Raw genomic sequence first — 25296 nt, 5'->3', positions numbered from 1 at the left:
TGTCTGTACGGTACGACTGGATTCAATATTACAGGATGGATACGAGGTCGCGACCCATTATAACTAGCAATTATCGCCTGTGGAGAATGGCCAAATTTAATTGTTTTCGGTAATTCAACGAAAGCAACTACTCGAAGTGGCTTCTGTAGTGAGGCACAATTAACCTGTTTTAAGACGGGGTGTTATGTTTCGGTCAAGATTCCCCGAATTAAACGACTTACGGTTTCGGATCAGATTTTTACAAGACTGTTTAGCTGGAACATCAAGTATGCCGGAAACTTAACTGTATAATAATGGTGACTTTTTATTTAATAATATTCTAACTTGGACAATCATAACTCGCCAGAAAAACAATAGCTCAAAACCTTTATACCACATAGGTTTTAGGATCTCAGCTATATGAACGCAAAACCGTTTAGTCCGTATTGTACTTAAAAAGAAACAAGAACCATTGATAACATATCTTTACATTTATGAATGTCTTTTCATTACAATGACTTGAATTGATAGTTGTTTATAGACAGCCGTTCATAGGCATTTAATGTCACATTCAGCACTACAACCAGGCGACCGTAATTCACCTTCGTAATATTAACCAAGCATCAGCAGTAGGATGCAATACAAAGAGCACGTGGTCGCCCTTACAGGATGGGCCATATCCTGAACAAGGCACACGTCATACACGGCGCATTAGACCCCAACCAAGCTTGTCTCGTTTCGGCTCTGAAAACCAGACTAAGCATTTGCTGTTCATTTTTATTTATTCTATTCACACGCTTTATGTACATCGGCTCAAAGGCTACGTTTGAAGTATACAGAAGACACATACACACACGAAAACATATGCTGTACACATAACTAACGGTTGGTGTGGTTAAATTATGTACAACAGTCAAATCGAAATAAAGCGAAAACGCTTAAATTGGTGTTTGTACAATTGGAACTTAAAAGGATCAGGTTTTAGGTTATTGGATTATGACATGTATATTGATAAAATACGGTTAGAGCGACGATTGATGTACATAATACCGGTGGTTACAAACGTTGGCGTTAACACAAATTGAAGGGGCGCAAAATAACAATCGCTTTAAGGTCGCTGAAATGTTACACAAAAAGGCACAATCGATTTTACACGCAAGTAACATATCACTGACTGGGAAGGGTGGCACGACCATAAAGGCCGCCGAAAATGCCACGCCACGACAGAAGACAAAAAGGGTGAAAACGGACGCGAATGAATATGCCTTGAAAATAAGGCGAACCAGATTAAAGGAAACAACTCAGCGAAACCAGGCTAAGCCACACAATTCCAAAAAAGTGGGAAGGTGACCGCCCTTGGTTTTTGCAGAGTTATTTCATTCTTCATAGAAGATCACAAGAAAATCGAGGGGTCCTTGCTTTGCAATGCCGGGGGTTTTAACGAAGATTAAACGCGAGAAATGTCGCTACATTTTCGGTTAAGACGCCCGCGAGCGCGCAAGGCTCTAACGTTAGTTAATTGTTCCGCCCTTGCCACAGCGAGTGACTCGGATCACCAAAAACAAACATACAAAACGCACGCGCCTGAGTGATCGCCTGTAGGCCTCAGACGCGAAACGTTGTACAGTTTGCTGGTAGCTGCGACGCTCGCGGGGGCGCACGGGTGAGCGGTGCTGGCAAAGCAACAAGGAACCCTCAATTATAGTAAATTCTGCACAACAGAAATTCATTCCAAGAAAGTTGTTCGGGCAACCCCCGAAGAAGGGCCTCCGAAGCGGACACCGGTGCCGGAGCTGACGACAGGACGCAGAGGCGGCAAGTTCATGTCGCCTTTGCTGCTGTTCATCGCCGAACGGCTACCGTGTCCAAATCTCCGTCCACCTCTCAGGCGTTCGAAAAGCTGCACAAAATAAACAAATGTTTTAAGATAAAGCGAATGACTTTGCCAAAGTGCCTTCTTCTAGCTGAACTGTAAATTATGCATGAGTACTTGCAGTAAAAGTCGTATTACGAGGCATGGATGCTCACCTGAGAGTTGGCCGAAGAAAGAAGGTTAATGGGCAACTGGTTTTGGTGGTTCTTGATCGATGGATCAGCCTCGTTGTCCATGAGCAGATTGATGATAAGGGACTGCGCATCAGCAAGCATTGGGCTTGTGGAGACTTGCAGTTCTACAAAAAAGAGTTAGATGTTTAAGAACAGTACCATGTATAAAGAAGCTAGTAGCAAGACCTGATTACGTCACAAAGGACTGAGAAACGATTGCCTATTGATTATGTTATAATCGCGACCCTAAAGTGTGTCGATGTGATTATCGATTTGAGGGTTAGCCGCACTGGCAGCCTTCTGATAGGGAAGCAGCTGACGCCCGAGAGCTCGCTCCTCTCTAAACAACACCCCAAATTCGAAAAGCGTAAAGAGGTGAAGCTACTTACCAGCGGCAAAGTGTAAGGCCGTGTTCTCGTTGTACGCTGGTTGGCAGACCACCTCGCGCAAAGCGTCGATGTCACGTGGCTTATTGCGGGCCTCTGATTGGTTGCTGGGTAAGCCATAGGCGGCGAAGGACAGGATTTCCTGCGTTGCCTTCACATCAGCATTCTTGACAGCCATATGGAGCGCCGACCATCCGCCGTGTTGCTCCTGAAACAAGGTACATATGGTTAGACACATGTTTTCGATGGCAAACCGAAAGAAGTCGTTGTTTGCTTTGCTTACCTTTGCCATTAGCAAGGCTCCTTGACTCATAAGCTGGACCATGTTCATCACATTCTTTTGCTCCGTTGCTATGTGCAGCGGGGTGCGACCTGACAAGAAAGAAAAATACCAAGGGTCAAGCGAAAAATCCAATACACATACATTGACGGTTGGCCTGACTGTCACCTTCCGTATATTGTACGCACCACAATTAGCGATTTGAATAGGCAAATTAAAGATGCTTACCTGCTTTAAGAGTTGCAGTGCCTTTTGTAAGCTCGCCGAATTGAGGAACTTTTGCGGCCAGGAAGCTCTGAAAGAGACAAAGAAAATCCAGCATAAGTTGACTGCGGGGTTATTTCGCTATTTCATATGATGACATGCAAATAATTTGGTTTTGCCCAGACAATTAATCGTTTGGGGTAAAAAATAGAGTTCGCTATTCATTAGCGTAAATTGGAATCAAGGCGAGCGCGCCAACAAGCGTATACTGGTAAGTGTTTGTCACGCGCACCCATCATGATCTGACTGGGGTCTAGACTGATGTGCAGTTATTCTGCTTCCTGGGCACCAAAAACGAATTGTGGAGCACGAAGTTTGTAACCAGTGCTTTTTTCGTAAAGATGTAACGAACCAGTTCCGGGAAGTATTAAATCTGACCAATGACATACGCATTACAAAATTAAATGGAAGTCTTACCATCATATTTGGAGGCAGTTCAGCAGCAAAGTGAAGCGCATTCTGTCCATCGTTGGCTGGTATACTGGCATCTGCGCCCCATTTCATCAATTCGCTCACAGCTTCGATGTTGTTTGTCTTGACAGCGTACAGAAGTGGGGTCTGCAAACAGCGGAACAACCCTTGTTATTGAATATCACACCAACTGGGCGTCGCAAAACAGGGTGTCGAGTTTCAGAACAACTCGTAGCGAGGACAACGAATGCCGCAAACCGAGTGCGAATGCCGCCAATGAATAGTGCTCTGTCCCTTCCCCTCGGGCGTAGATTGAAACCTTTTGCTTTGGTGTTCGGCCGAGCGATGCGATGATTCATACAAGCTATGCGCGGGTTGCTGGTCGAGCAAGATTTGCTGCAGACCTCGCTAATAATCTTGTGACGGGTATAGGTCACGAGTTGGCCGTTAGATCGCACATCACGCTTTTCGTACTTGCTGCGTTGTAGCTTGCATTAAGAAATTCATATGACTGGCAATTTTAACTATTGTGCATTGCCAAAACTTGTTTTTCAATCGATGCGTGACTGGTTTGTAATTTCGCACGCTTTAAATTTCTCCAAAGAAACGCGACAAAACGTTTTCATGGAATAAAAAATATACCGCTCCATACCTCTTACAAAACAAGCTTTATCAAAAAAGCTATTGATTATTAGCTTCGGCAAATATGGACTTATCTGTGTGCATAAGCAGTGGAGCGCAAAGTCAGAAAAGAAGCTTTTCGTGTTTCAAATCCGTGCAAGTAGTCGTGGAGAGTCGCACTAACACGGACAATCGCATTCTGACTCGCTGCCTTGGATCTTTAAAATAAATGCGCGTCGCAAAGTCCGGATGAAGGCTTGTGACGTCAGTGGGACGCGAGAACGGGCCAATGTAGGGTGACAGTCTTGGTTAGCTGTCTATACCAAACGCGCATTGTTTAGCGTTGTCGGATATTTCCCAGTCGCCCAAACAATCGCGAATTATCTCGCCATGCCCTAAGCTTCAACTTGCAAATCGAATTATGCGGATTCTAAAAATAACTTGGTGTAAGTTCCCTAGCAAAGTGAAGTTTTGTCGAGCGTTGTACCACAACGAAATTTCCAGACCTGTACTAAAAGCTTAGGGTGCGCTGAAATGGTCGTCGCGCTCGACTGAATCGCCTTACAGCAAAAATCCCGACAGTGGCCGCCATAAAACTTTTGTCGCGGGTTTTTTGCCCATTTTTGAGTTTACTATATTTGTATAAGTGGCGAAATTCCCCACATGTTGAAAATGCGATTTTGTTGTCACGACCTAGGCGGGTAGGCTTACAGCAAAAACTTTTAGCAAAAGAACTTACAGCGAAATTTTTTAACGTCTAGGAGAGGTGAAATTTTCTGAAAAAAAACGTGAACCGCTAACCGTTTCAAGTTCGAATTTGCCCCGTGCCAAGGAATTTTGTGCATTGGGCCTGAGGCGCTGCTCCGAAACAGATACGAACACGGCAGAACAAGCGACTGAAGACTGAACAAAACGAGCGGTATCGTATTTCTCAAAAAATACCAGCTATCTCTAGATGTGGAAAATCATAGTGGGGAAACTTGGGTTGCTGAGGCAATGAATTAATTGAGCAATCAATGCGAAAATGTTTGTTTTAGAACCAGTCGCCGTCAGTTGCCCTCTGCGTTGGTTCAAAAAGCCAAGTGACGCCAGAGACTATATATACGAGTCTATAATGAGACAGGCAAGCGCGATGTGGTTTCACCACTGTAAGCAACTGGTTGCGTCAAACGGTCGGCGATTTTGTGATGGTTTGAAAGATGAGTCGCCCTGTATTCAGCCCCTTCCGTTGGTATATGCGCTTTGCATGTAAGATGTTCCGTTAGTGCCTAAACGTCTTCAGTTTTTTGAAGCCTATGTGTTAAATAGTTTAAACTAAGACATAAGGCAATATGTTCTTGCTCATACTAAGCTGGGTTTCTGTTAATAAACGGGTATTTATAGAGTTGCTGGTTTAGGCCTGTTTCCAGTGAAACCACTACACAAAAGAATCGTCGCTAGTGTAATCAATTTCATCAAAACGTTAAACATTAACCGTGTGTTTTTATGGATCGAGTCGTATTTGCTGTCAAGGCCCCCAACAGCGACAAGTCGTTTCCCCTGGAAGTGGTAAACACCAATAAAAGGGCACCTGTCACTAATGCACATGCATTGCTAACGCCCACAAAGTCGAATCCGTGTTTTTCCGGTCGGCAAACCAGTGATCTGATTATGTATAAATGCGTAGCCGACGCTATCGGCCTAATGGAAGGTCGCATCGCGAAATCGGCCACGCAAATTACACAACTAGAGCGGTAAAACAAATTTAAAAGCTGCACTGGCCTTTAACAAAAACAGGTCGATAAAACGGATACTAGTGATATTTTCGCTGTAGTTGAAACCATGGTTAGATTGCAAATCTGGTTAGACCGCCGCGCGATTAGTTAAAAATTGTAAAATTGGTCCGGACTTCGATGATCGAGTACAAAAATTATAAGTTTCGATGAGCCGGGCCTACCCTGCGACTTGTTACAATGCAAATGTGCCCTGTAAATTCCAAATCGTAAGCGTAATTACAGTACCGGGACAACAGTGGGGAGAAAAGAGGAATTACGAGACCGCTGTGACATTTTAGCCTGACAGACAATACCTCAATGCAATTGCGAAATTGTTTTCGCGTCTAAGTAATGGCGTTTAGTCAATACACAACATAGAACTCAGTTTTTAAAACGAGAAATCCACTTACCATTCCTTCGTCGTCCTTTGAGTTGATAATTTGTTCGGCCACCACTGCATGAGGAAATCGGCTCAATCGCATGGAAATTTCCTCCATGTTTCCATTGATCACCAGTTGGTGAATGAAACTTCGGTTCTCGTCAGATTCGGCGCCTACGAAAATAAAGCCAAGGTTTTACAGACGTTGCCAAATGAAAAAAACGTATCACGCTGTTAAAAACGAAACCAACCTGTAACAGGCGTATAAGGCGACATAATAGGAATCGCTGGAGTTTCTGCGGAATAAAATAAAGGCATAAAATTTTGGTCAGAAAAGTTTAAATGAAATTGTGTCACTTACCGTATGTTTGAGAGCCACTCATGCACGAGTAGCTCGGAAAGTTTTCTTGAGTCGGCACGAAGTTCTGTGAGGTCACGAAAGCTTGCATGTCGTTGAACTCGTCAGGTGCTGCGAAGTTTGGCTGTTGGATGGCGTAAGGGGAGTCTGGGTAGTTGGTGGGATTCTGGTAGGGTGAACCGGCTGCGGCAACAGTTGTAGCGGGGCTCATCGATTGGATGTTATACCTGGACTCCGCGCAGGTAAAAACTTCAGACGAGCACATCTGGTTTTGGTCGAAGGGGGACATGTTGGGTTGAATAGACATGTTGTCGAAGTTGTCTCCACAGAAGTCGCCGACCAATTCTTGTGGGTTGCTGCTTTCCGAGATGTACGATGGAGGCGGGGTCTCGGAGAAATTGGAGGCTGGCGATGGGTAACCGAGATTGGAACGCATGGGCGGGGATGCTGCAAGTCGAAACTGATCCATGTATTCAGGGCTCATTGACTGGTGAGGGGGGAATGGGATGTTTTGCATTTGCTGAGGCACATGAGGCAAAATAGGTTGATTTTGGGTTGGGAACTGCATCGGTCGCTGTTGTTGTACTCGACTTTGGCTTCTTGGGCTTTTCTGAAACATTACAAGAACATTTCCAATACACTGTTGCCAGGCATCACTTAAATATCAGTTACACTTACCCCTGTCTGGCGCATATGCTGTAAAACTTCTCGAACTGTTTTTGGTCTCACTCCAGGATAAACAGCTATAACATAAAAATTGTTGTTAATAATAGCATCCACTGATTTTACACACCTAAAGGCGTATCATTTTACCTTGATTACTAAAACTAAGAAATAAACAAAGTATCTACCTGGACGACTTCCGCCGGTCTTCCTAGTTTGGTTCATCTTTCTCTTAGAAGATGTCTGTCTTGGCTTTCCGTTTCCCGTCTTTGGCTGAAGACACCTTTCAAGCTTCAAGCTGTATTCGTAAAGGGTAAACATATTATCCCCACACCGTTAGACACATCATGTCTACATAACACGAATGACTACACGCTAAGCGAGACGCGCTCTGTTATAGACCGCCCGTATGACATGGTAATTTGAATTCTGTGCACCTATAATTATCAACCTGTGAGTCGACATCGTAGACATTAAATATTAAAACTAACATAGGGCTTACATTTGTTTCGTGTTAATGTCAACGTTGCTCAAACGCTTTTGAAGTGGCGCGTTTTTTCTGTTGGTCTTGTTGGTGATATTTTTCTCTTGAACCACAATTGATTCCAAGAAGTTATCTATCTCTTGACTGAAGTTGTCTTTGTTGCGAATTGGCAAGTGCTTGGTATCTGCACAATCATTCAGGTAACTGGCGTTGATGTCAGGACCCTGTTGGTTATAAGCCCAGCCGTTGAATGCGCCGCCTTCCGTACATTCTCCGGAGTAGAAACTTTTGCTGACGAAATGGGATTCCTGGGGACTTTCCGACGCGTAAGGACCGCACGCCCTCAGGTCGCAAGGGGGAGGGTTTGGAGATAACCCTATTCCTGAATCGTCGCTACCAGATGGACTGGGAACTTCGATTGGGAAGCTATAGCCTAGCACTTCCATAACTGGGTGTTGCTGACTTCAGTTGCTGTGAGTTGGTCAGAGTCGTGCCACAACAGCACTTCAAAATGTTTTACAATAATTTTTGACACAAAATACGCTGCAGAATAACCAAACACATGATGAAATTACAAACGCCTATAACACATTTTAAACTTTACAAAAACGTGTGCTAGTTTCAAGCAATAGCTTGCACCTTTAAAACAACTCCTGTCAGAGACAAACGCACAACACACCAGCACTCGCAGTCGCCTCAAGTAGCTTCGCAGAAACTCAGCCTCGCAGCGCTCTAAAAAGGATTTCAACTGGTAAACAAGTGCGCAGCCTCGAGAAAAAAAGGTCGCATTGGTAGCCAATGAGCTGAGCAAAGAGAATCCCGTTCCGTTTCTTTTTTGTGCTCCCTCCTCTTCGATGTTCTTTCTTTTTTTCTCTCAAACGCAACGTTACGCGACGGGCAAACTGATCACGCCTCGCGTGTGTTGGCATCTGATCAGAGCTACGCGGAAGCGGAATTTGATACCACTGCCAGCAACGTTATAGTAAATCACCCTGTTTAAATGCATGCTCAAACTTTCTAACAGTCTGGTTGTTCTTGTTTAAATGTAAAAAATGAACCATATTTTTCGTCACCTGAATGTTGTATTGCTTTCTACAAGCTCTGAAACAAGTTTAGCCTACTGTTAAACAGTCTGGCGTTGGATCTCACAAACTGTGTATTGTTTGTTTTTTTGCATTAATTTAAAGCTTCAATGTTTTGATGACTTGTTTCTTATTAACGTGTATAATTTGCAGTCGCAGTTTACAGGGATTTGAAGTTGCTGACGTTCCACTCATTGCTTAACTCCATTTATGACTCGTTAGTGATCTCTAGCGGATGTAAGCTCACGCTGGAACTTTCCCAATTACGACCGTACTGTAAGAAGCATTTTGTCTGAGAAAAATAATTAAATTCATGATAAAATTGATAATAAATCTAAATGTTTTGTAGTCTTCATGTTAAAAACTTAATCACCATAAGTAGTTGGCTGCCGTTGGTTGGCACCAAACAATTGGCGAATTCATGAAACGCATGGCTCTCTCTGCGTATAACTTTAATTCAGTTTTAAACAATGTTCGCTGCGTCTTTTCTTCACTAATAAATACCGGCAGCTGTCAAATGTCATTGCCTTGGTCCCTAGTCGTTCTGCAGCAACAACAGCAAGTTGCAAAAAAGACAATGTGACGTCACACATCATAGGATTCCATCGCTGTGATTGGTCAAAGTTCGTTTGAACAGTTTTTCCGCCTAAGGTACCGAATTTCATGAATTTTTGCTTTACAAACCAGTGGCAGTGAGGTTTCGCATAAATATCTATTGATTTGTGCAACTTTAGAAAATTTTTAAGTTTTGCAATATCATTTTTGTTTTACATCAACGTCAAAGTAAGAGTTACAGGCAGCAACATTATGTAAGACTTGGATAGTTTTGACTTTTGAGCATAGTTTAGAAACTAAAAACGTGTTGCAATTTGTCATTGATTGATTGCAAGTAAAAAGTAAACGTAACACATCATCAAAATGACGTGCTAGTATACTTATTTTGTTCAAAAGTTTTGCCTTTTTTGTTTTGTACGTTTTTTTTAAATACATATTTTTAAACATGCATGTTATAAAAAAAGTCGTTTTTTTGAAACCCTTTGTTTGCATTTGCCCCTTACACAATATATAACATAAAGTGAAAACAAATACTTATAAGTCTCTGTCAATTGAAAGTTGTTAGTTGACATGAAATCAAACACATTCACAGACATGATGTAATTACTGTGCAAAAATATTGCTTGTGTTGTGGAAGTATATTCCACAATGTTTTAAAGTTAAAAGTTGTTCTTTAAATAAGAATTTAAATGAACGAAATATTTTTCCTCATAGACCTTCTCATTTACCTGACCAGTTTATTAAAAAAGCATGAAGTGGTGTGTTGGAGATAATGTGATGGCCAAGTGGCCTGGGAGCTCTCTATACTTCCATGCAGTTGTAAAAAACATGGATGAAGATGAAGAAATAGCTGAAGTTTTGTTTGAGGATGGAACATTGATGGATGTCGAATTGAGACACCTTAAAGTATGTTTCTTAATACATTTTGAAGTCTGCGAATGGTCTAAAAATGATCATGACCTGTCCTTTTTTAGACAGAAGAATCTTTTCGCCCCAAAAGGGCAAAGTCACCAGGACGGTCTCGCAGAAGGTCAAGATCGCCAGGTCGTAGTCCGGGACGCAGCCCAGGAAGAAAAGCAAAATGTAGGTTGATTTTGTTATCATAACTTTCTGTGATTTATTCGAATGTGTTGGCTTTTGGACTTTTAAAAAATGATTTTGGGCGTGAGTCAACCAAAATTATGGTGGTAAAGCTTCGGTCTTAGCGCTAGAATGTGTTGCTACAAAAACATTTGTTTTGTTGCATACTGAATCCAGTAGAAATTACAACTGTGTTGTCTGCAGTCACCAAACTTTCTGTATCTGTTTTTTGTTAAAATCATGATCCCAACTTAGGTACACAAGACACGGACTTAAATAGTAGCTTTAACAATGACAATTGTTTTTGTCGAAACATCTGTGTAATAAAATGAGTAAAGTGAAACCAACTGAAGCTCAGAAGTTTTTTGATAAATATTTTAAAATTTAATTCATTACAGCAAGAACTGTTGTTGATGGAGTTGAGAAAAAAAGTCCTTCAAGATCGAGAAGCAGGAAACTTCCGAGCACTGAGTCTTCATCTTCTTCTGCAGAGGAGAAACGATTGACTGTTAGGGTTCAAAGATCTGAATCTGGAAATGCCACCAGAAAAGTGACTGAATCAATCACTGAAACAAAAACCATCACCAAGGGTGCAGTCATTGCAACAAAGGCAAAGGTACATATGTATTCTTCATTTTTCAATCTTTATTGGTTTGATATTCGTAATAAGTAGAGTGGTCACTGCTAAAGTTTAATAATGGAAAAAAGTGTCATGTTTTCAATTTATTTTAATCAAGCCTTTTGATTTGCATTTTATAAATTTGCCTATTAAAAAAAAAAAAAATTGAACCATAGTTCAGTTATATTATATACATCATCACACCAGTTATTATCTCCACAGACTTTGGTCACTGAATCTCCAGTTTCTGATTCACGCTACATGGTCACCAGACAAAGACTCAGAGAAAAGTCAGAGACAGAGACAGTGTCAGCTCCCACAAAACCAGTTGCACAACTTGGTAAAAGCCATGAGAAGGAATTTGGAGGTGTTTTAGGAACCTTTCTCATTTATATGACCATTCCTATTCTGCCCTGCCTTGTTGTGCTTGGATGTACTAAAAATGATTGCAGTGTCACAAAGGTAGGTTGTCAATGCCCCGGATACTACAGCAGGTAGCACATACACATCTTACTTGTGAACAAATCGTTACATCAACACCCCAAACAAAACAATTTTGTACCCTGAGTTTGTCAATGCACTTTTGGGTACACAATAAATTATGTATAACTCAAGACTTTTTATGACCAAAAGCCCAACAAAAGTTGCTTATACCTAAATTCAATAATAAATTACATTTTTCACAGTTTAAACTTTCTATGATTCCTCGAAATTTACACGACTACTATGATCTCGAGTCTGTCCTAATGTTTTTTGGATTCCTGCTATTCCATGCCATAATATATGTTCTTCCATTCGGTTACATACTTGATGGCCCACCTACCCCACATGGCAAACGTCTTCCATACAGAATAAGTGGTAAGTACAATTTTCAAGCAGAAATATTTTGAGGATCACCTAAATTTTTTTCTTGCAGCTTTTTACAGTCTGATTTTAACATTGATCACATATGGATTGTTTTACTACCATGATATACCAATCACCAAAATACATGACAAACAGTTTACTCTTGCTGTTACTGCCTCGATCTTCAGCTACGCAATGACCATTTTGTTCTACCTTAGGGTAAGATAGTTTTTTACAGATTGTTTGACCCTCATTTGCATTTAGACATCATTACAATATAACCTTCAGCTAGGGAATGCACTTGCTTTATGTTATTGATGGTCAGGTGTAAGGGCTTTATGGTGTCATTTATACATGGCCTACGAATTGAATTTCAGTTGTATGTAGACTGCATTACAATATGTAGCATTTGTTGTGGGGATAGGTCAACTCCAATCAATATTTAATGATGATCAGGTGTTAGGGGATGATGGTGTCACATATATGTCGCAACCGAAAGAATATTAGTTTTTGAATACATTAAGGTCTGGGTAATTGGTTTTCCACTCAAAAACAGTTGTTTATTTGAAATGGCATTGATGAGAAGTTTTGGGTTTCTTGATTCATTCATACTACTGTATATATATAAATGATGTTTAACAACACACTTTCATTTAACTATATGTCCGCTAGCTTAGTGGCAATTAAACAACCTTTCTGTAATAAACATGTTTTTTCAGTCTCTTGGATGTCAAGACAGTGACCTCAATCCAAAAGCAAATACTGGCTCTCCAATTTATGACAGTTTTCTTGGAAGAGAAATGCATCCACGATTTGGAAAAATCTTCGATTTAAAGCTTTATCTATACCGACCATCAATGGGAGGCTGGGTGAGAAAATGGTTGCAACACACTGTCCTATTAGTCAGTGTGCAAACTGTGAAATAGGGAGTTATATTTTTGAATACTGGTACCTTTTTAAGTGGAAATATGTAACATAGTACTTCCTTGATTATCTCTGCTTTTTTAAACTAGTAATCAGTTGTCTGGCCAACTGATTAACAGCACCATGGGGGAGACTAGGGATGCGCCGAGCCGAGCCCGAACCCGAGTACTCGGTACCGAGCGTCGCTGTTTTCAATGCTCGGTGCTCGGCCGAGCAGTTGCACAAACTGACCCGAGCGTTAAATTTGCATATTCATGCCCTGCTAACATATGTAACTAGTGTTCTAAAGGATGTCTATGAAAAAAACGAATGATTTTTCAAATGCACTAGATGGTGGAAGAACGCTTACTTTACGGGCATGTACAGCTTAATAAAACACCGCCGGTGACGTAAGAGACCTTGTAGAGCTAAAACGTAGAAAGGGGATTTTTTGTGACGTCATAATGCACCGAGCGTGCTCGGCCGAGCACCGAGCATTAAAGTGAGATGCTCGGTGCTCGACCAAACAGAACATTTGCAGTTTTGGCACATCCCTAGGGGAGACTACCTAATAACTGCATAAGCTGGCCCAACTTTTAGCCAAAGCAGCAGCCATAAATATAAATACAACTATCATATGCATTTCTTTCAATTTATTTTCCAGTACCACTTGACTGCTCAGATTTTTAAAATTTGCCAAACAACTTCAATTAGGCACTAAACATGTTGTTTTGTTCATGTTTGACCAGTCTTTTTCGTATTTATAGCTTGTTGTGGTGTTTGTTGAATTGCACCGAGCATACCTTGAACATAAATGGGAAATTCCAAATATGATTCTTCTGGTTGGTGGATCTCAAATTTTCTACATTGTCCTGGAGTTTTTCTGGGATGAGGTATGCCTGTCAAATGTGTTTAATAAGTTTACAAAAAAAAATCTTTAACTGAACAGAAAGCAAGTCATAAGCACAAATTGTGTTTTTTAGACATGAAATTATTTTAGTAAAGCAGAAATTTTTGCTTAACATAGGCATTAATTCATTACAGGCACAGTGTCCATTTATGTTTGACATAAAAAATGAAGGTCTTGGATTTGTACAATGGTTTGGCGAACTTGTGCTAGTGCCTATTGTATATTCTTTGCCAGTTCGATATGTTGCTGAACACCCAGCAAAGACAACAAACCTCTCAAAGGCTCTTATTGTCATATTCTTCAGTGAGTATTAATGGCTAAAAACAAATACAAGCAGAAAATAGATATATTAAAATGTGACTTTTCTTCATAGTTGCTGGCATGGTTTTGATCGTGCTTTCTGGGATCCAGAAGAGTCGGTTCAGAATAAATCCCTATGACTCCAGTCTTTCAAGTGAATGAAAGTTTTTGCTTTGTTTTTCTTTGTCAGTAATCACAGCAAGGCGAATTTCGAAGCAAAATTCATGCTTAAATTCTGTGTTTGAAGCCAGCTAATGTTTTTAAATGGCACTGTCAGTGACTCATTTATCGGTATATTGTGACAATCATAGGTATGGAGAGTCTTCCAGCCTCACGTCCTGATGGTCAGAGGTTGCTCATCTCAGGTTTATGGGGAGTTGTACGACATCCAAACTACCTAGGAGAGATACTGGTTGGAATGGGTTGGAGTTTTGCCTGTGGTAAGTTTTAGGACAAAATATTTGAGAATGAAAAATAAAAACGAGTGTAATATAGTAAAAGATCCATTTCGTATGAAACAGTATGGATGTGATTTTACCAATGTATTATGTTCAATTTTAAATCTTAGTTTTTTTTAGTTTGTGAGCTTTTATCCAATAACTGGACCTAATAAGTTTGGTTACTGTTTGTGTTGACTCCTTAGAACAGGGGCAGGTTTTTTTTAAGGTTTGGTTTGGGTGACCGCTAAGTAGTTTTAAGAGACCGCAAGTGTAAATAGCCAGATTTGCTTATTTGGGAAACCGCTGTAGAAAACACCTTAAAAAAAACACTGAACAGGGGTGTCCAAGAGTGCGGCCCGCAGGCCAAATAAGCCTGCGACAGCATTTCATGTGGCCCACAGCTGTTATTTCAAATTTTGTTGCGTATAGCCCACTACAGTTTTCATGAAGGTTTTGGGTTGTGGTGACTTGCAACTTCACGCAAAAGCTTGGCCCCCATTAAAAAAAGTTTGAACACCCCTGTCTTAGAGTGTTACACTGTTTGGATATTTTGGTGTGTAAACCTGATAACCAATATTTTTTCTTGTCTGAATCTAAACACCACAGGATTTGAAAATCTGCTGCCCTGGTACTACCCGGTGTTTGTGACAGTTCTTCTCTGCCATCGCGCACTTCGATGTGACCATCAATCTGCAGAAAAACATGGCCATGCATGGACAGTCTACTGTCAGAGAGTGCAATACAGGGTGATCCCATATGTGTTTTGAAAATAAAAAACTGTTGAAGCTAAAGAAAGACTTTGTAAGCTCAGGATGATTGCGTTGGCCATTCAATCCAAGTACAATGCTGGCCAATTCAAGTCAAGTACCCAACTCTAGCCTGAAATGTAGTCCTGTTGCAAAAGATTTGTTTATTATTGTCTTTACTGTCATGTTATTGTATAGGGCAGCTAAATGTTAAATTTTGTGTTAAAATCAACAACCCAAGCAGGGAGATAAATTAGGCACTTTCAATGAACAAAAATTTTACACAGTTGGTCTTGACATTGATTTTGGCTTACCCAAACTGTTTGTAAGATATATAAATTTCCAAAAATGATTTTAACTTTTCTGACTCTATTTTTTGTACTTGCTATTATAAGATGAATAATTTGACTGTATTTTTGCTATGTTCTGGGCTATGTCGGTGTGGACCAATTTAATGAATGCTTTACTCATTGAACTAGGACCAATATTTAAAACTTTATCAGGGTGAGTGACTTTATGACAATATATATTTATTTATGTTGTTACCAATTTAACCAAGCTGCAAAAACATGTAAAATCAAATACAACTTTCCAAGCCCTTTGTTGATGAAAAGTCAATAATAAACTGCTCCAGTGTAAAGAATACATGCTCTGAATATGACAGCCTTATGAGTTTTGGCATCTCACTGAATGTTGACTTAATGTGTGTTTGCACATGCTATTGCATCTAGCCTGTGCTTGGTGTATCTGTACATAAGTCTTTTGTGGATCAATGTCCAGTGCCTCATTTTTAGCGTAGTAGTGTAACTTTAATTTGCTCAATGCTATGATTATTTTGGAGCGCCACCAATTGTTCGTTGCCATGCTGCCTCTTGAAGTTACAAGCAAAATGGATTAGATATCTAAAAGATAATGAAATGACACATTTTCGTAATTAAATGCTAAATTTGTGGTACAACAGTATAATTAAATTTTGTGAATCTCAAGGGCTAAAACACTTTTGGTGTTATACCAATAGCCAATGCACATAAGGGAAAATTGCGATCATGTACAATCTTTGCATTTTTTTCATCTCATTGTCTTAACAACTTAAAGCCATTTTATTTGTCGCAGCACAGATTCAAATTTTAAGGTGTAATTTGAATCCTAATTTGTTTGTTTTTTGTCATTGTCACTAACCAACTGTTTACCTGTAGTTTAGTTCCAAATCTGCCATTAACATCATCAGCCTGACACATTGGCCTTTTAAATTGTAATGTAGCATTTGTGGTGTTGCCTTTTTTCTTCATGCTGTAATTTTTTGCATTTTGGTGATCTAAAAATCTTGATTTGATACTTTTGGTTGACAATTTAAACTTTTTGCCTGCTGTGTATGGCAGAACAAATTTTTGTACCGGAGTACTGTTGGCAAAAGCTAAATGCATTTATTACTCAGAACATACATTCTGTGTGATTTGTCATTGCGTGTTGCTATCAGTAAAAACAAAGTAGCATTGTCTTTCTTTTATCTAGCAACATTTCACTGAGATTTACACAGCCCTGGACAAGATTAATGGTGAAAATAACGGCCCAAATAGACGTAAAAAGCGACATGCTTTATTGTTCAAACGTTTCGGCAAATGCTCATGCCATCATCAGTGATATGAAGGCCACATCAATTGCACCCCTTTATATACACTTTAGGACAAGATTGATTGTGATTATGGAGGAAGTTATGCTAGCCCATTTCAGTAGTGTAAAATGCTATTACAAAAAGCATTTTTACTTTCTAAAGACATTTTAAAATGCTTTTACTACAATATGAAATGCAAACCTGCTGAGACAAGTGAAGGTAATTCTGCTTTTTGATTTGTTCCAACAAAAAATTTGGGCAACACACTGCCACAAAAGAAACTGTCCTGGTTGTAATATGTATACGTAATATTCTTTTATTGGATAAAAACTTACTACCCGTGAAGTTGTTTTTTACAACTAACAGCACAACGGAAAAGTTTTATTGCACATGGCTATATAACCAGATTATGGAAAAGATAACTGCAAGATTTGTGTACTGGGCTTCAATAAAATTATAGCTTCAACACTGTAAGAGTTTCTTAAGGTTATGGGACCTATGTTGATGCTTGTGTCTTAGAAGTGAATGATGTACCAAGCTAAGCTGTAGGAGTTACATACACATTGTCTGCATACACAATCGTTAAGCACCAAAATACATAATACGCAAAGTGGAACAATACATATACATTTGTGAAATTGCCTTTTCTCAAAAAAAATGTTTTGTTTGGATAAGTTTGCAACTGAACACATAGGCTTCTGTGTTTGTTTGTTTTTTAAAATGCCAGTTTATTTCATTTGTGCACAAAAACAATCGTTGTAAGTTTTGTGTGAAACTAAAAACCAAACAGACTTAAATATCATGGGAAAAAATTCAAATTTCTGGCAGAATATTCTGCTATCTATGTTTGCTAAATTGAAAAACAAGCTTTTCACAGCTAAGTGCACCATGTACAGCAGAATGTTTCCAAGTAACGATCTCCTTGGAGTGTCAAGCACACAAGCAAGATTTCTGTATGTATGCTGCTTAATACTGTTAGTACGGTGAATGGAGAGATTTTAGCATCCAACCATCAAATCGGTCCTCCGTGGACCAACAAAATCTTGACCGTGCACTTCTGGAGTATATGTAAGCAGAACTATCATAACCCAAATATGCAAGAGACCCTGTCAAACAAAAGAAGTATTACAAAGTTGGTTGTGACTATAAAGAAGAAATGGACAGTTTAGAGTTAAAATATCCTGAGGATTTGAGTCAAAAACAAAACTGGATGACAGAATTTGGTTTGTATTTTAACTGTGCAGTTACAACACCCATATGCAATTAGAAAAGTAGGTTTTTATGTTAATGGTTCCACATTACTGCATGATCACAAAAAAGGATAGGATTTGGTATCCTGGATTTGATTTAACTAATCTGGATTTGATTCTACCACAAGACACTGTTCTGAATTGCCCACCCAAACCGAGTGCTAATACTAGCAAAAAAACACTGCCACGAATAGGTTACATTACATTTGCTGCATCATTTTTGAAAGTCAAAGTAGGGCACATATAACTTTCAAACAATTTAAAATGATCATGTTGAGCCTAACAAAACATTTTGACTAATGATTGTTTGGAGAGCAGCACTTCATATAGCAAGTAAGCGAAAAAGGTATACATACCATATAGAAAATAAGAAACAATCTTGCAGGAGGATATCGCTTCAGGAATACTCCAAGTCTTATGCTGCAATTGACAAAACAATATTTGTCTTTACAATTGATAAACTTAAAGGCATCAATGGGTTTTGATAAGTTGCATAAATTTGATGACAATTTATTGTATGTCCAGGATAAGAACATTCGTTTACCTAAACCTGTCCAGCGCAGAGGCAGCTTTTCGAACTTTACCAACAACTCCATGCTCAGGACCGCTGTAACTTAATTCAGGAATGTAAGAAGAGGTCTTGCTATGGTGGTTTCCTTCATCACCATCCATGTTAAGACGAACATGACTTCCACCTTCTTGGCTTAAACGCTTGACTTGACCCTTAAAGTTGTGCGTCCATTAGTTAAAAAGCACCAAGCCAATTAATATACAGTTAATTCTACCAGTAGGCTGTCTTTGCTAAAGCTATTTTTGCTGTTTATCTCTTAACAACCCAGATGGTATCAATGATGGCAGCACAAGTTATGACTATAAAATAGTTGATAAAAAAGGAAGTAAGTGTGCTACTTAAAAATAAGTTTACAATACTATGTAGAAAATAGGGGAGTATAGTAGGAAGTAGGAACCAAACAAGTTTGTTTTGCTGTAATGTTTCTTTTACACATTTGGGCATAAATTGGACATCTGATCATATTACCAAGTACATTTATTTTGATTTCAATCAGCATATACCTTGTTTTTTTTCAAATGTTTTTGCTAAAAAAATTAAACTTCAGCTTCCACATAGGTTGACAGCATCAAGGCAATAACCCTAACAGTCTCTTGACAAATTGCAACACACTGTCATTAATTATATCACACACCTCCATTCTTTCCATTTGCACCAGGAGTGAGTTTTTCTCTGCTGACAGTGTCTCAACTATGGCTTGTTTTTGTATCACAGTTTCGGTGAGCTGTCGTAAGCGTGATTCCAGTTCGCTTTCTTGTGGAGAACTCTGACTTTTGATCATCAACTTTATGACAACAATGAAAGATCATATGGATAAAAAACTACAGAATATAAAACAATTAGATGATTGTATGAAAAGTGACTCATTGTTAGTTATGAATGTAATGGACAAGCGTCATGCTCTAGTTTACCCTAAAGCCCAAACTGCCCTGCTATCCCCCCAAAATCAAAAACAGAAAACTTGTTTAAACCAAATTCAGTTAATCAGAATCTTCACCTAATTCAGACGAAACTCAAGGTACAAATGATTTGTAATGTGGTAAGGTTTAAACTAATCGACACCAGTTAATCCAGATATTGGCCCTATCCAGACACACATTTTGATTCAAATGGGTCTGGATGAACCAAGATTTACTGTTTTTGGCTTCAATTGCATATGTCATCGTAGTTTGTGACATTGAAATGTTTGACTGATCTAATGACTCAACAGTGTTTTGCAACAAATGGGTCAGAACCAAAAGATGGGTTGACAAAAATTCTTATGTGAGAAAAACACGGTGATTTTTAATGTTCAAGTGATTATGAACCCATTGCTACTGTATATTTACCTGATTTCGAAGACGCTCAATCTCAATTTCTTTGTCTTTCACCCTGGCTTGCATGCTTGATCGGGATCTGGTGGCTTCTTCCCGATCCTGTCTCATTTCTTCTTGTAATCTGCTTAGTTCCAATTGAACCTCCCGGTGGGATCTGGCATCTTCATCCAAGCGACTTCGTAGATCATTTACGTCTTGTGCAAGGGATGTGTTTTCTTGCTGGTATTGCTGCTCAGTATCCTGTGTTTTCAAAGCAGAATGTTTACTTTATTTGTTCAATGAGTCAATCAAAACAAAATAGCAAAACGATAGACTTCGAAAAAAAGGTGACTGACAGGTATTTTCTCTGGCCCACACCAGTTGAATGACAAATTTGTTTAAAACGATGGAATAGGTAAAAGCTTTGTATTTTAAAGTGCCTTGATATTTTACAGAACTCCTTTCATGAAAAAGTAAAGTCATTAAATGCTCCAATGTGGTAAAATATTCACAAAACTTAAAACAAAACAAGTTTTGAGGCCGATTCTGTTTTATCATTTCCCACTGTATATATTTATAAAGCTACTACACACTAAGTCATTTTGGCCACCTAAGTTTTTTAACTGGATGAAAACAAACAATATTTCTGGTTGTGCAGTTTATGTCAGGCAAGTTTGTAGTGTAACATTACTGTATAGGGTAAATTGCCATTAAAGATTAAATTTCAAATTAAATTTAGTCTGAAAAATGCTTGCCTGAAATTCAGCTCTAAGATTCTGAATCTCAATTCGGAGTGAGACAGCTTCATCCCTGGCTGAATCTCTTTCCTGTTTCAGTTCTTCCAGCTCAAGTGATGCAATAGTTGATGATGTCATTTCTGTTTCACCTGTTCCTTTGAGACTCGCAATCAGTCGCTCTTTGGACTAAAAATCAATGTGCATATTTTTAAAATTTAGATTCTTAGCAAAAAAGTCAAGTTTTGTGCAAACAAGACTTGTTTAAATAGGTTAGTCCAATGGTTCTCAACCGGGGGCTTCGAGCTGTATTCCGGGGAGCCACGGGTGTAGCCTCACCGAAAACGTCCACTAAAAACCAGTGAGCCATTTTCTTTTCTAATGGGCAGAACTGAGTGTGTGCTGCAAATATCTTTAATCCCTAACGCTCTTTGTCCATATTGAGGTTTGCCACAATTACAGTTTGTTGTTTACTCTATTCGACTTGTTTAAATCCAAAATAAATATTGAATCTCAACACGAGTTTGCCATTTAATTTTTTGCAGGGGGCCACAGATCTTACATTGTTATTTAAATTGGGCCACGAGGCCCAAAATATACTTTTAGGGGACCATGGTCCATGAAAGGTTGAGAACCACTGGGTTAGTTAGTCACTGTAAACCAGCTACCTGCAGAATTCTTGCGGCTTTCTGTTTGTAATCAGCAAGTTCTTGTTTGCTGGAAGACAAACTGCTCTTCAGAGATCTGATCTCTGAAGAAAGTTCATCTACTTTTCCTGAAAAACAGAAAAAGTTTTGTTTGACATAATTATGTTGGGACTAAAACTGCATTTTTTGTGCTATGCTAGGTAACAAGCAGCATGCAAGCAAAGATTGGTCCAAGCTTATACACTTAAAATAAAGTATTATAGAAAGGTTAACAACTTTAAAGCTTTTCTAGGACATGCTTCCTTTGAACAAAAAAACACAGGGCAATTGTTTTAGCCCCAATCACATTGTAAACATCAAACTTACTTTTGTCCAATTGGCGATCTCTTTCCGACTTTTGGTAAGACTCAACAATCTTTTTTGTCTCTGAATCCTGACGGGTTCTATTTTGCAGTACCTCCTGTCTTGCCTCACTAGATACACAAAAACACAATGTCATTTACCACTACTGGTTTAACTTTTCAATAAACCCTCTACGGCCTACAACCATTCACTGGCAGTCAGCAAACCAGTTTAAATTTTAAACAGAAAAAAGCACACCACATTGAGTCCACTAGAAACGGCGTTATTTGTTACCTGATCTTGTCAACCCTATTCACCCTGTACAAACAACAAGACACTAGTAAGACCAGTACTTATGTCTGTGATAGTCCAATTGCACTTGTTGGGTTGTCGTTTTTGTGCCACCATAAGTGTTGAATTGTGGAAAAGCAAAACCAAAGTATGTATGAATAATTGATGCAGGTAAATAGCACTAGCAGTACACAGTAATGTACGCAAAGAATGTCATACATTTTGTTTACAGCTGGGAACAGGGTTTAACTTTTATAGAACAGCTGTTATCTGGATATTGTACAACAAGTTCAAGAGTTAAAACGTTTTCCAAACCCGATTTTTGCAATACAAGTAATAGCAATAAAAAAAACAATTCCACAAACACCTATTTGAAAGTAGTATACACCATGTATGGTGAAAATATGAACCAGGATTGGGCTAAAATATGGTTCATGTGATGACATATCGACATGCTAAAATCGATGACTCACAACACTGAATGCAGTTCAGTGACTGTCCTATAACCTAAACAGTACTCTGCTGTTAACTAGGTATATATATATTGTTCAAAGAATGTGTGAAGACATTTCGTCAACATAAAACCGAATGCAGGCTTTAAGGCGACTGATATTGATCTTTATAAACCTGTGTGCTCTTTTTTCCAGTGCCAAGTTATGTTCAGCTTCTTCAAGTCTTGACCTCAGCTCATCAATGGCCCGTCCATGCATGTCAGAGCCTTCACTTTGATCAAGCTGTAACCTGAAAACAATGAGATTTTTAAACTTTGTACATACCACAAAACTTGATCATACCAAAAAGAAGTTTTTTCAATTTAGTCTTATAGAAATTTACTGATATTGGACAAACAAACCGTTCCAGGTTGTTTTGTACTCTTTCTGAATTTTCCTGTTCCATGATTAGCAGGTTTTCAGATTCCCTTAGCTTCATTTGCAATGCTGATAGTTGCGTACTTTTGACCTTTAACTCCTCACAGAGATCATCACACCGGTTGCGAAGCTCAACATTTGAGCTTTGCAAGTCTAAAAACATTTTTAAACTCTGTCAGTAATTTCAGTTTGTTTTGAACTAAACATTGGTTTATTTGTTTTTAATAACACAACAGCACTTTATTTGTTTAACATTAAACCTTTCAATGCAGTTTAAAACTTTGAAATTGGTAGATCACTGCTCAACACAGTTGTACTCAAAATGCATTGCTGTACTTTTACAGACCAGGATATTATCAACTCCCACAACACTTATCAACCTACAGACAAATCACACAAATTTTACCCATAAGGTCTCATTAGTGCCGCTGGTAATAAGACACTGGTTGTGTAGGCTATTCCAGTGATTTATCCTTTTACCACAAGGCACAGGTATGGCACCCCATACGAATTTATGCACCCCCTGGTTAAGAACCTTGGGTGAATGTAGTATATTTATCAACCTGTTTTGATTTTTTTGTTCCTGGCATTCATATGAGTCAACTCCTGATGTAGTGATGACATCTCATTTTTTAGAAGGCGGTTCTCCACTGCAAGATCATGTGATGAAGATACACTTGGTAATACTGCTTCCCCGCTTTCTGGGGTATCACGATCTGATGATGCTGTCGGTGTACTTCCAACCATTTCAAACTCACTTTCAGATGCAGTCGAGTCCGTTGGAAGTGTTATAACATCTGTATTAATATTGCATTGAAAAAATGTACACAAGCATATCAAGACCATGTTGTGGTATAGAATGTAGCAAAAAAATATTTTTTCAAACAAGAGCTTGTCAAGGTTAGCTACAGACAGTGCTCACTGTCTTGGCCTTTAAGGCTCATCACTGCAATTGGCGAAATGCATTGACTGCAAAGGCTAGTGTGGCCACATTACTGCAATTCCGTTTGTTAAGAGTAACTAAAAATAACTTAGAGGTTGAAACAGTGTGCACTGTCTGAAGCTTATGGCTCCATGCTTTTTATAAAGAGCTTGTAATTTTTGTCAAATGTGGTTAAAATTTTACCTGCTTCTGAAATTGTCTCATGGTGTTCGGATGAGCTTGAGCCATTATCTCCAGAAATTCTTCCACTTAATTTTGATCGGTCTGAGTCAAAACTAGAGCTTCGTGATATTTCCAAGGAAGTTGGTATACCAGGCGGTTGGTTTGATTGTTCCTTTTTGTCTCCAGTTAGTTTCACTTGACTGCTGGCTGAATTTGCAGCTGATTGTGGAGTCCCAAGCTTTTTATTTCCTGGTGGTATTGTTGTGTTTTGTGTACGTGACCTAGAAATCTTTTTGTCACTGTTTAGGAACTTAAACAAAGCATCATCAGAAGGTGCGTCCTTGGCATAGCTGGTTTCCCTCTTTTTGCCTGGTGTCTTAACACCAATGATAGGTTTGTCTTCAGGTAGAGGTACATTTTTGGTAACTTTTTCTGGTTTCGCAGCAGGTACTTGTTGTCTAATGCTTTCTGTCGCAGGAGGTGGTGGTTGCAATTGCAATTTGTCTTCATTTTGGTCAGCTGCTTTAGAAATAGCAACTGCTGCAGACTGGTCAATGTTGTTTAGCAACGACTCTGCCTTGCCAGCTAAGTCTGTCAAGTTATTTAACCACGACATCACAAAAACAAATCTGAAATCTAATCAAAAGCGATAACGTTATAGGTCGTTAGCCCATAGCACAACCATCAATCTGCTCAACAAATACGTTAAAAACGACGATTTCTTACCGTCAACATAAAACTGTTACATAGCAATTTGCAATCAACCAGCATCATTTTCGTCACAACAATGGCAAAACATACAAAACAGGAACGCCTACGTCAGAGAAATAATAAATCACTGATGCGTAACGGTATTAAAGGGACCAAACGATTTAAATTTACAACAAACAAATTAAAGAGACTTCTTAAATACTTGATGCACCTTTATGAGGTTGTGTTTACATCAATTTTTTGCCACAGTATGAATGTGTGTGCATATATGTTTATGCAGACTTTTGGTTAGGGTTGCCACTTGCCATGTCTGCAAAAGCAAAATTCCGGACGGTTTTTAATAAACATCTTTGGTGACACCAAAGTTGGCATGTTGTTACACGTTGTCAACTCAAACTGTGTCGTTTTTGATACAATATTTTTACTATAATAGAGAAAAAAAACGCAGTTTTGCTTCTAAATAAGTTACGAAACAAAAAGTTTTACAAGATCCGGTCCTTTTAACAGAGTATTGTTAGCTATCAATACGCATTGTTTCGCATGAATAGCGTGCATCAAAATCAGCACAGACAACAGTTATAATATAAACCTTCAAGTCCCCCATAAAAAGAATTGTGAAAACTACTGTTGGTTAGGCTACTGACGCTAAAGTCCCAAGCAATAAATGTGTTTTTGAAAATTATTTCCGGACACAGATTTTTCGCCAAAATTCCCCTACTTTTGTAATCCTACTCTGCCTCTGCTGGCACCAATACGGGCCCAA

The 25296-nt window shown here is 39.1% G+C and overlaps 3 protein-coding genes across 5 annotated transcripts; 1 reads left to right on the top strand and 2 right to left on the bottom strand.

Moving 5' to 3' along the window:
• Nucleotides 1–742: 742 nt before the first annotated feature.
• Nucleotides 743–8368, bottom strand: LOC145217950 (uncharacterized). The gene is made up of 12 exons (XM_080085332.1): nucleotides 7644–8368; nucleotides 7330–7439; nucleotides 7157–7221; nucleotides 6482–7088; nucleotides 6372–6416; nucleotides 6152–6294; nucleotides 3373–3513; nucleotides 2920–2986; nucleotides 2695–2783; nucleotides 2415–2619; nucleotides 2008–2150; nucleotides 743–1879 (listed from the first exon to the last, which is right to left on the bottom strand). Exons 1-12 carry the CDS (start codon nucleotides 8069–8071, stop codon nucleotides 1706–1708), a joined length of 2217 nt encoding a protein of 738 aa, XP_079941458.1. The 5' UTR covers nucleotides 8072–8368; the 3' UTR covers nucleotides 743–1705.
• Nucleotides 8369–8884: 516 nt separating this feature from the next.
• LOC145217957 (delta(14)-sterol reductase TM7SF2-like) lies at nucleotides 8885–16604 on the top strand. Of its 3 annotated transcripts, XM_080085344.1 has the most exons (14): nucleotides 8885–8983; nucleotides 9247–9358; nucleotides 9977–10168; nucleotides 10237–10345; nucleotides 10741–10958; nucleotides 11184–11423; nucleotides 11648–11819; nucleotides 11878–12026; nucleotides 12527–12676; nucleotides 13478–13603; nucleotides 13755–13923; nucleotides 13994–14074; nucleotides 14232–14360; nucleotides 14967–16604. In XM_080085344.1, the coding sequence occupies exons 3-14, from the start codon at nucleotides 10013–10015 to the stop codon at nucleotides 15125–15127; spliced, it is 1860 nt and encodes a 619-aa protein (XP_079941470.1). In that variant the 5' UTR covers nucleotides 8885–8983; nucleotides 9247–9358; nucleotides 9977–10012; the 3' UTR covers nucleotides 15128–16604. The 3 variants fall into 3 exon arrangements, with proteins under 3 accessions (XP_079941470.1, XP_079941479.1, XP_079941484.1); XM_080085353.1 differs by lacking the exon at nucleotides 8885–8983 and having other exon boundaries at nucleotides 9210–9358; XM_080085358.1 differs by lacking the exons at nucleotides 8885–8983; nucleotides 9247–9358 and adding an exon at nucleotides 9437–9516.
• A 479-nt stretch (nucleotides 16605–17083) lies between these two features.
• LOC145217941 (golgin subfamily A member 5-like) lies at nucleotides 17084–24636 on the bottom strand. The gene is made up of 13 exons (XM_080085320.1): nucleotides 24549–24636; nucleotides 23844–24458; nucleotides 23281–23514; nucleotides 22702–22870; nucleotides 22476–22589; nucleotides 21582–21688; nucleotides 21237–21343; nucleotides 20590–20757; nucleotides 19868–20095; nucleotides 19174–19323; nucleotides 18513–18691; nucleotides 18325–18388; nucleotides 17084–17824 (listed from the first exon to the last, which is right to left on the bottom strand). The coding sequence occupies exons 2-13, from the start codon at nucleotides 24436–24438 to the stop codon at nucleotides 17717–17719; spliced, it is 2223 nt and encodes a 740-aa protein (XP_079941446.1). The 5' UTR covers nucleotides 24439–24458; nucleotides 24549–24636; the 3' UTR covers nucleotides 17084–17716.
• Nucleotides 24637–25296: the final 660 nt, after the last annotated feature.

This window comes from Phallusia mammillata, chromosome 1, assembly GCF_965637545.1.
Source record: "Phallusia mammillata chromosome 1, kaPhaMamm4.hap1.1, whole genome shotgun sequence".
In the NCBI taxonomy this organism is placed as follows: Eukaryota; Metazoa; Chordata; class Ascidiacea; order Phlebobranchia; family Ascidiidae; genus Phallusia; species Phallusia mammillata.
Note: the sequence above shows the minus strand (reverse complement) of the source record. Positions and strands in the feature narration are given on the sequence as shown.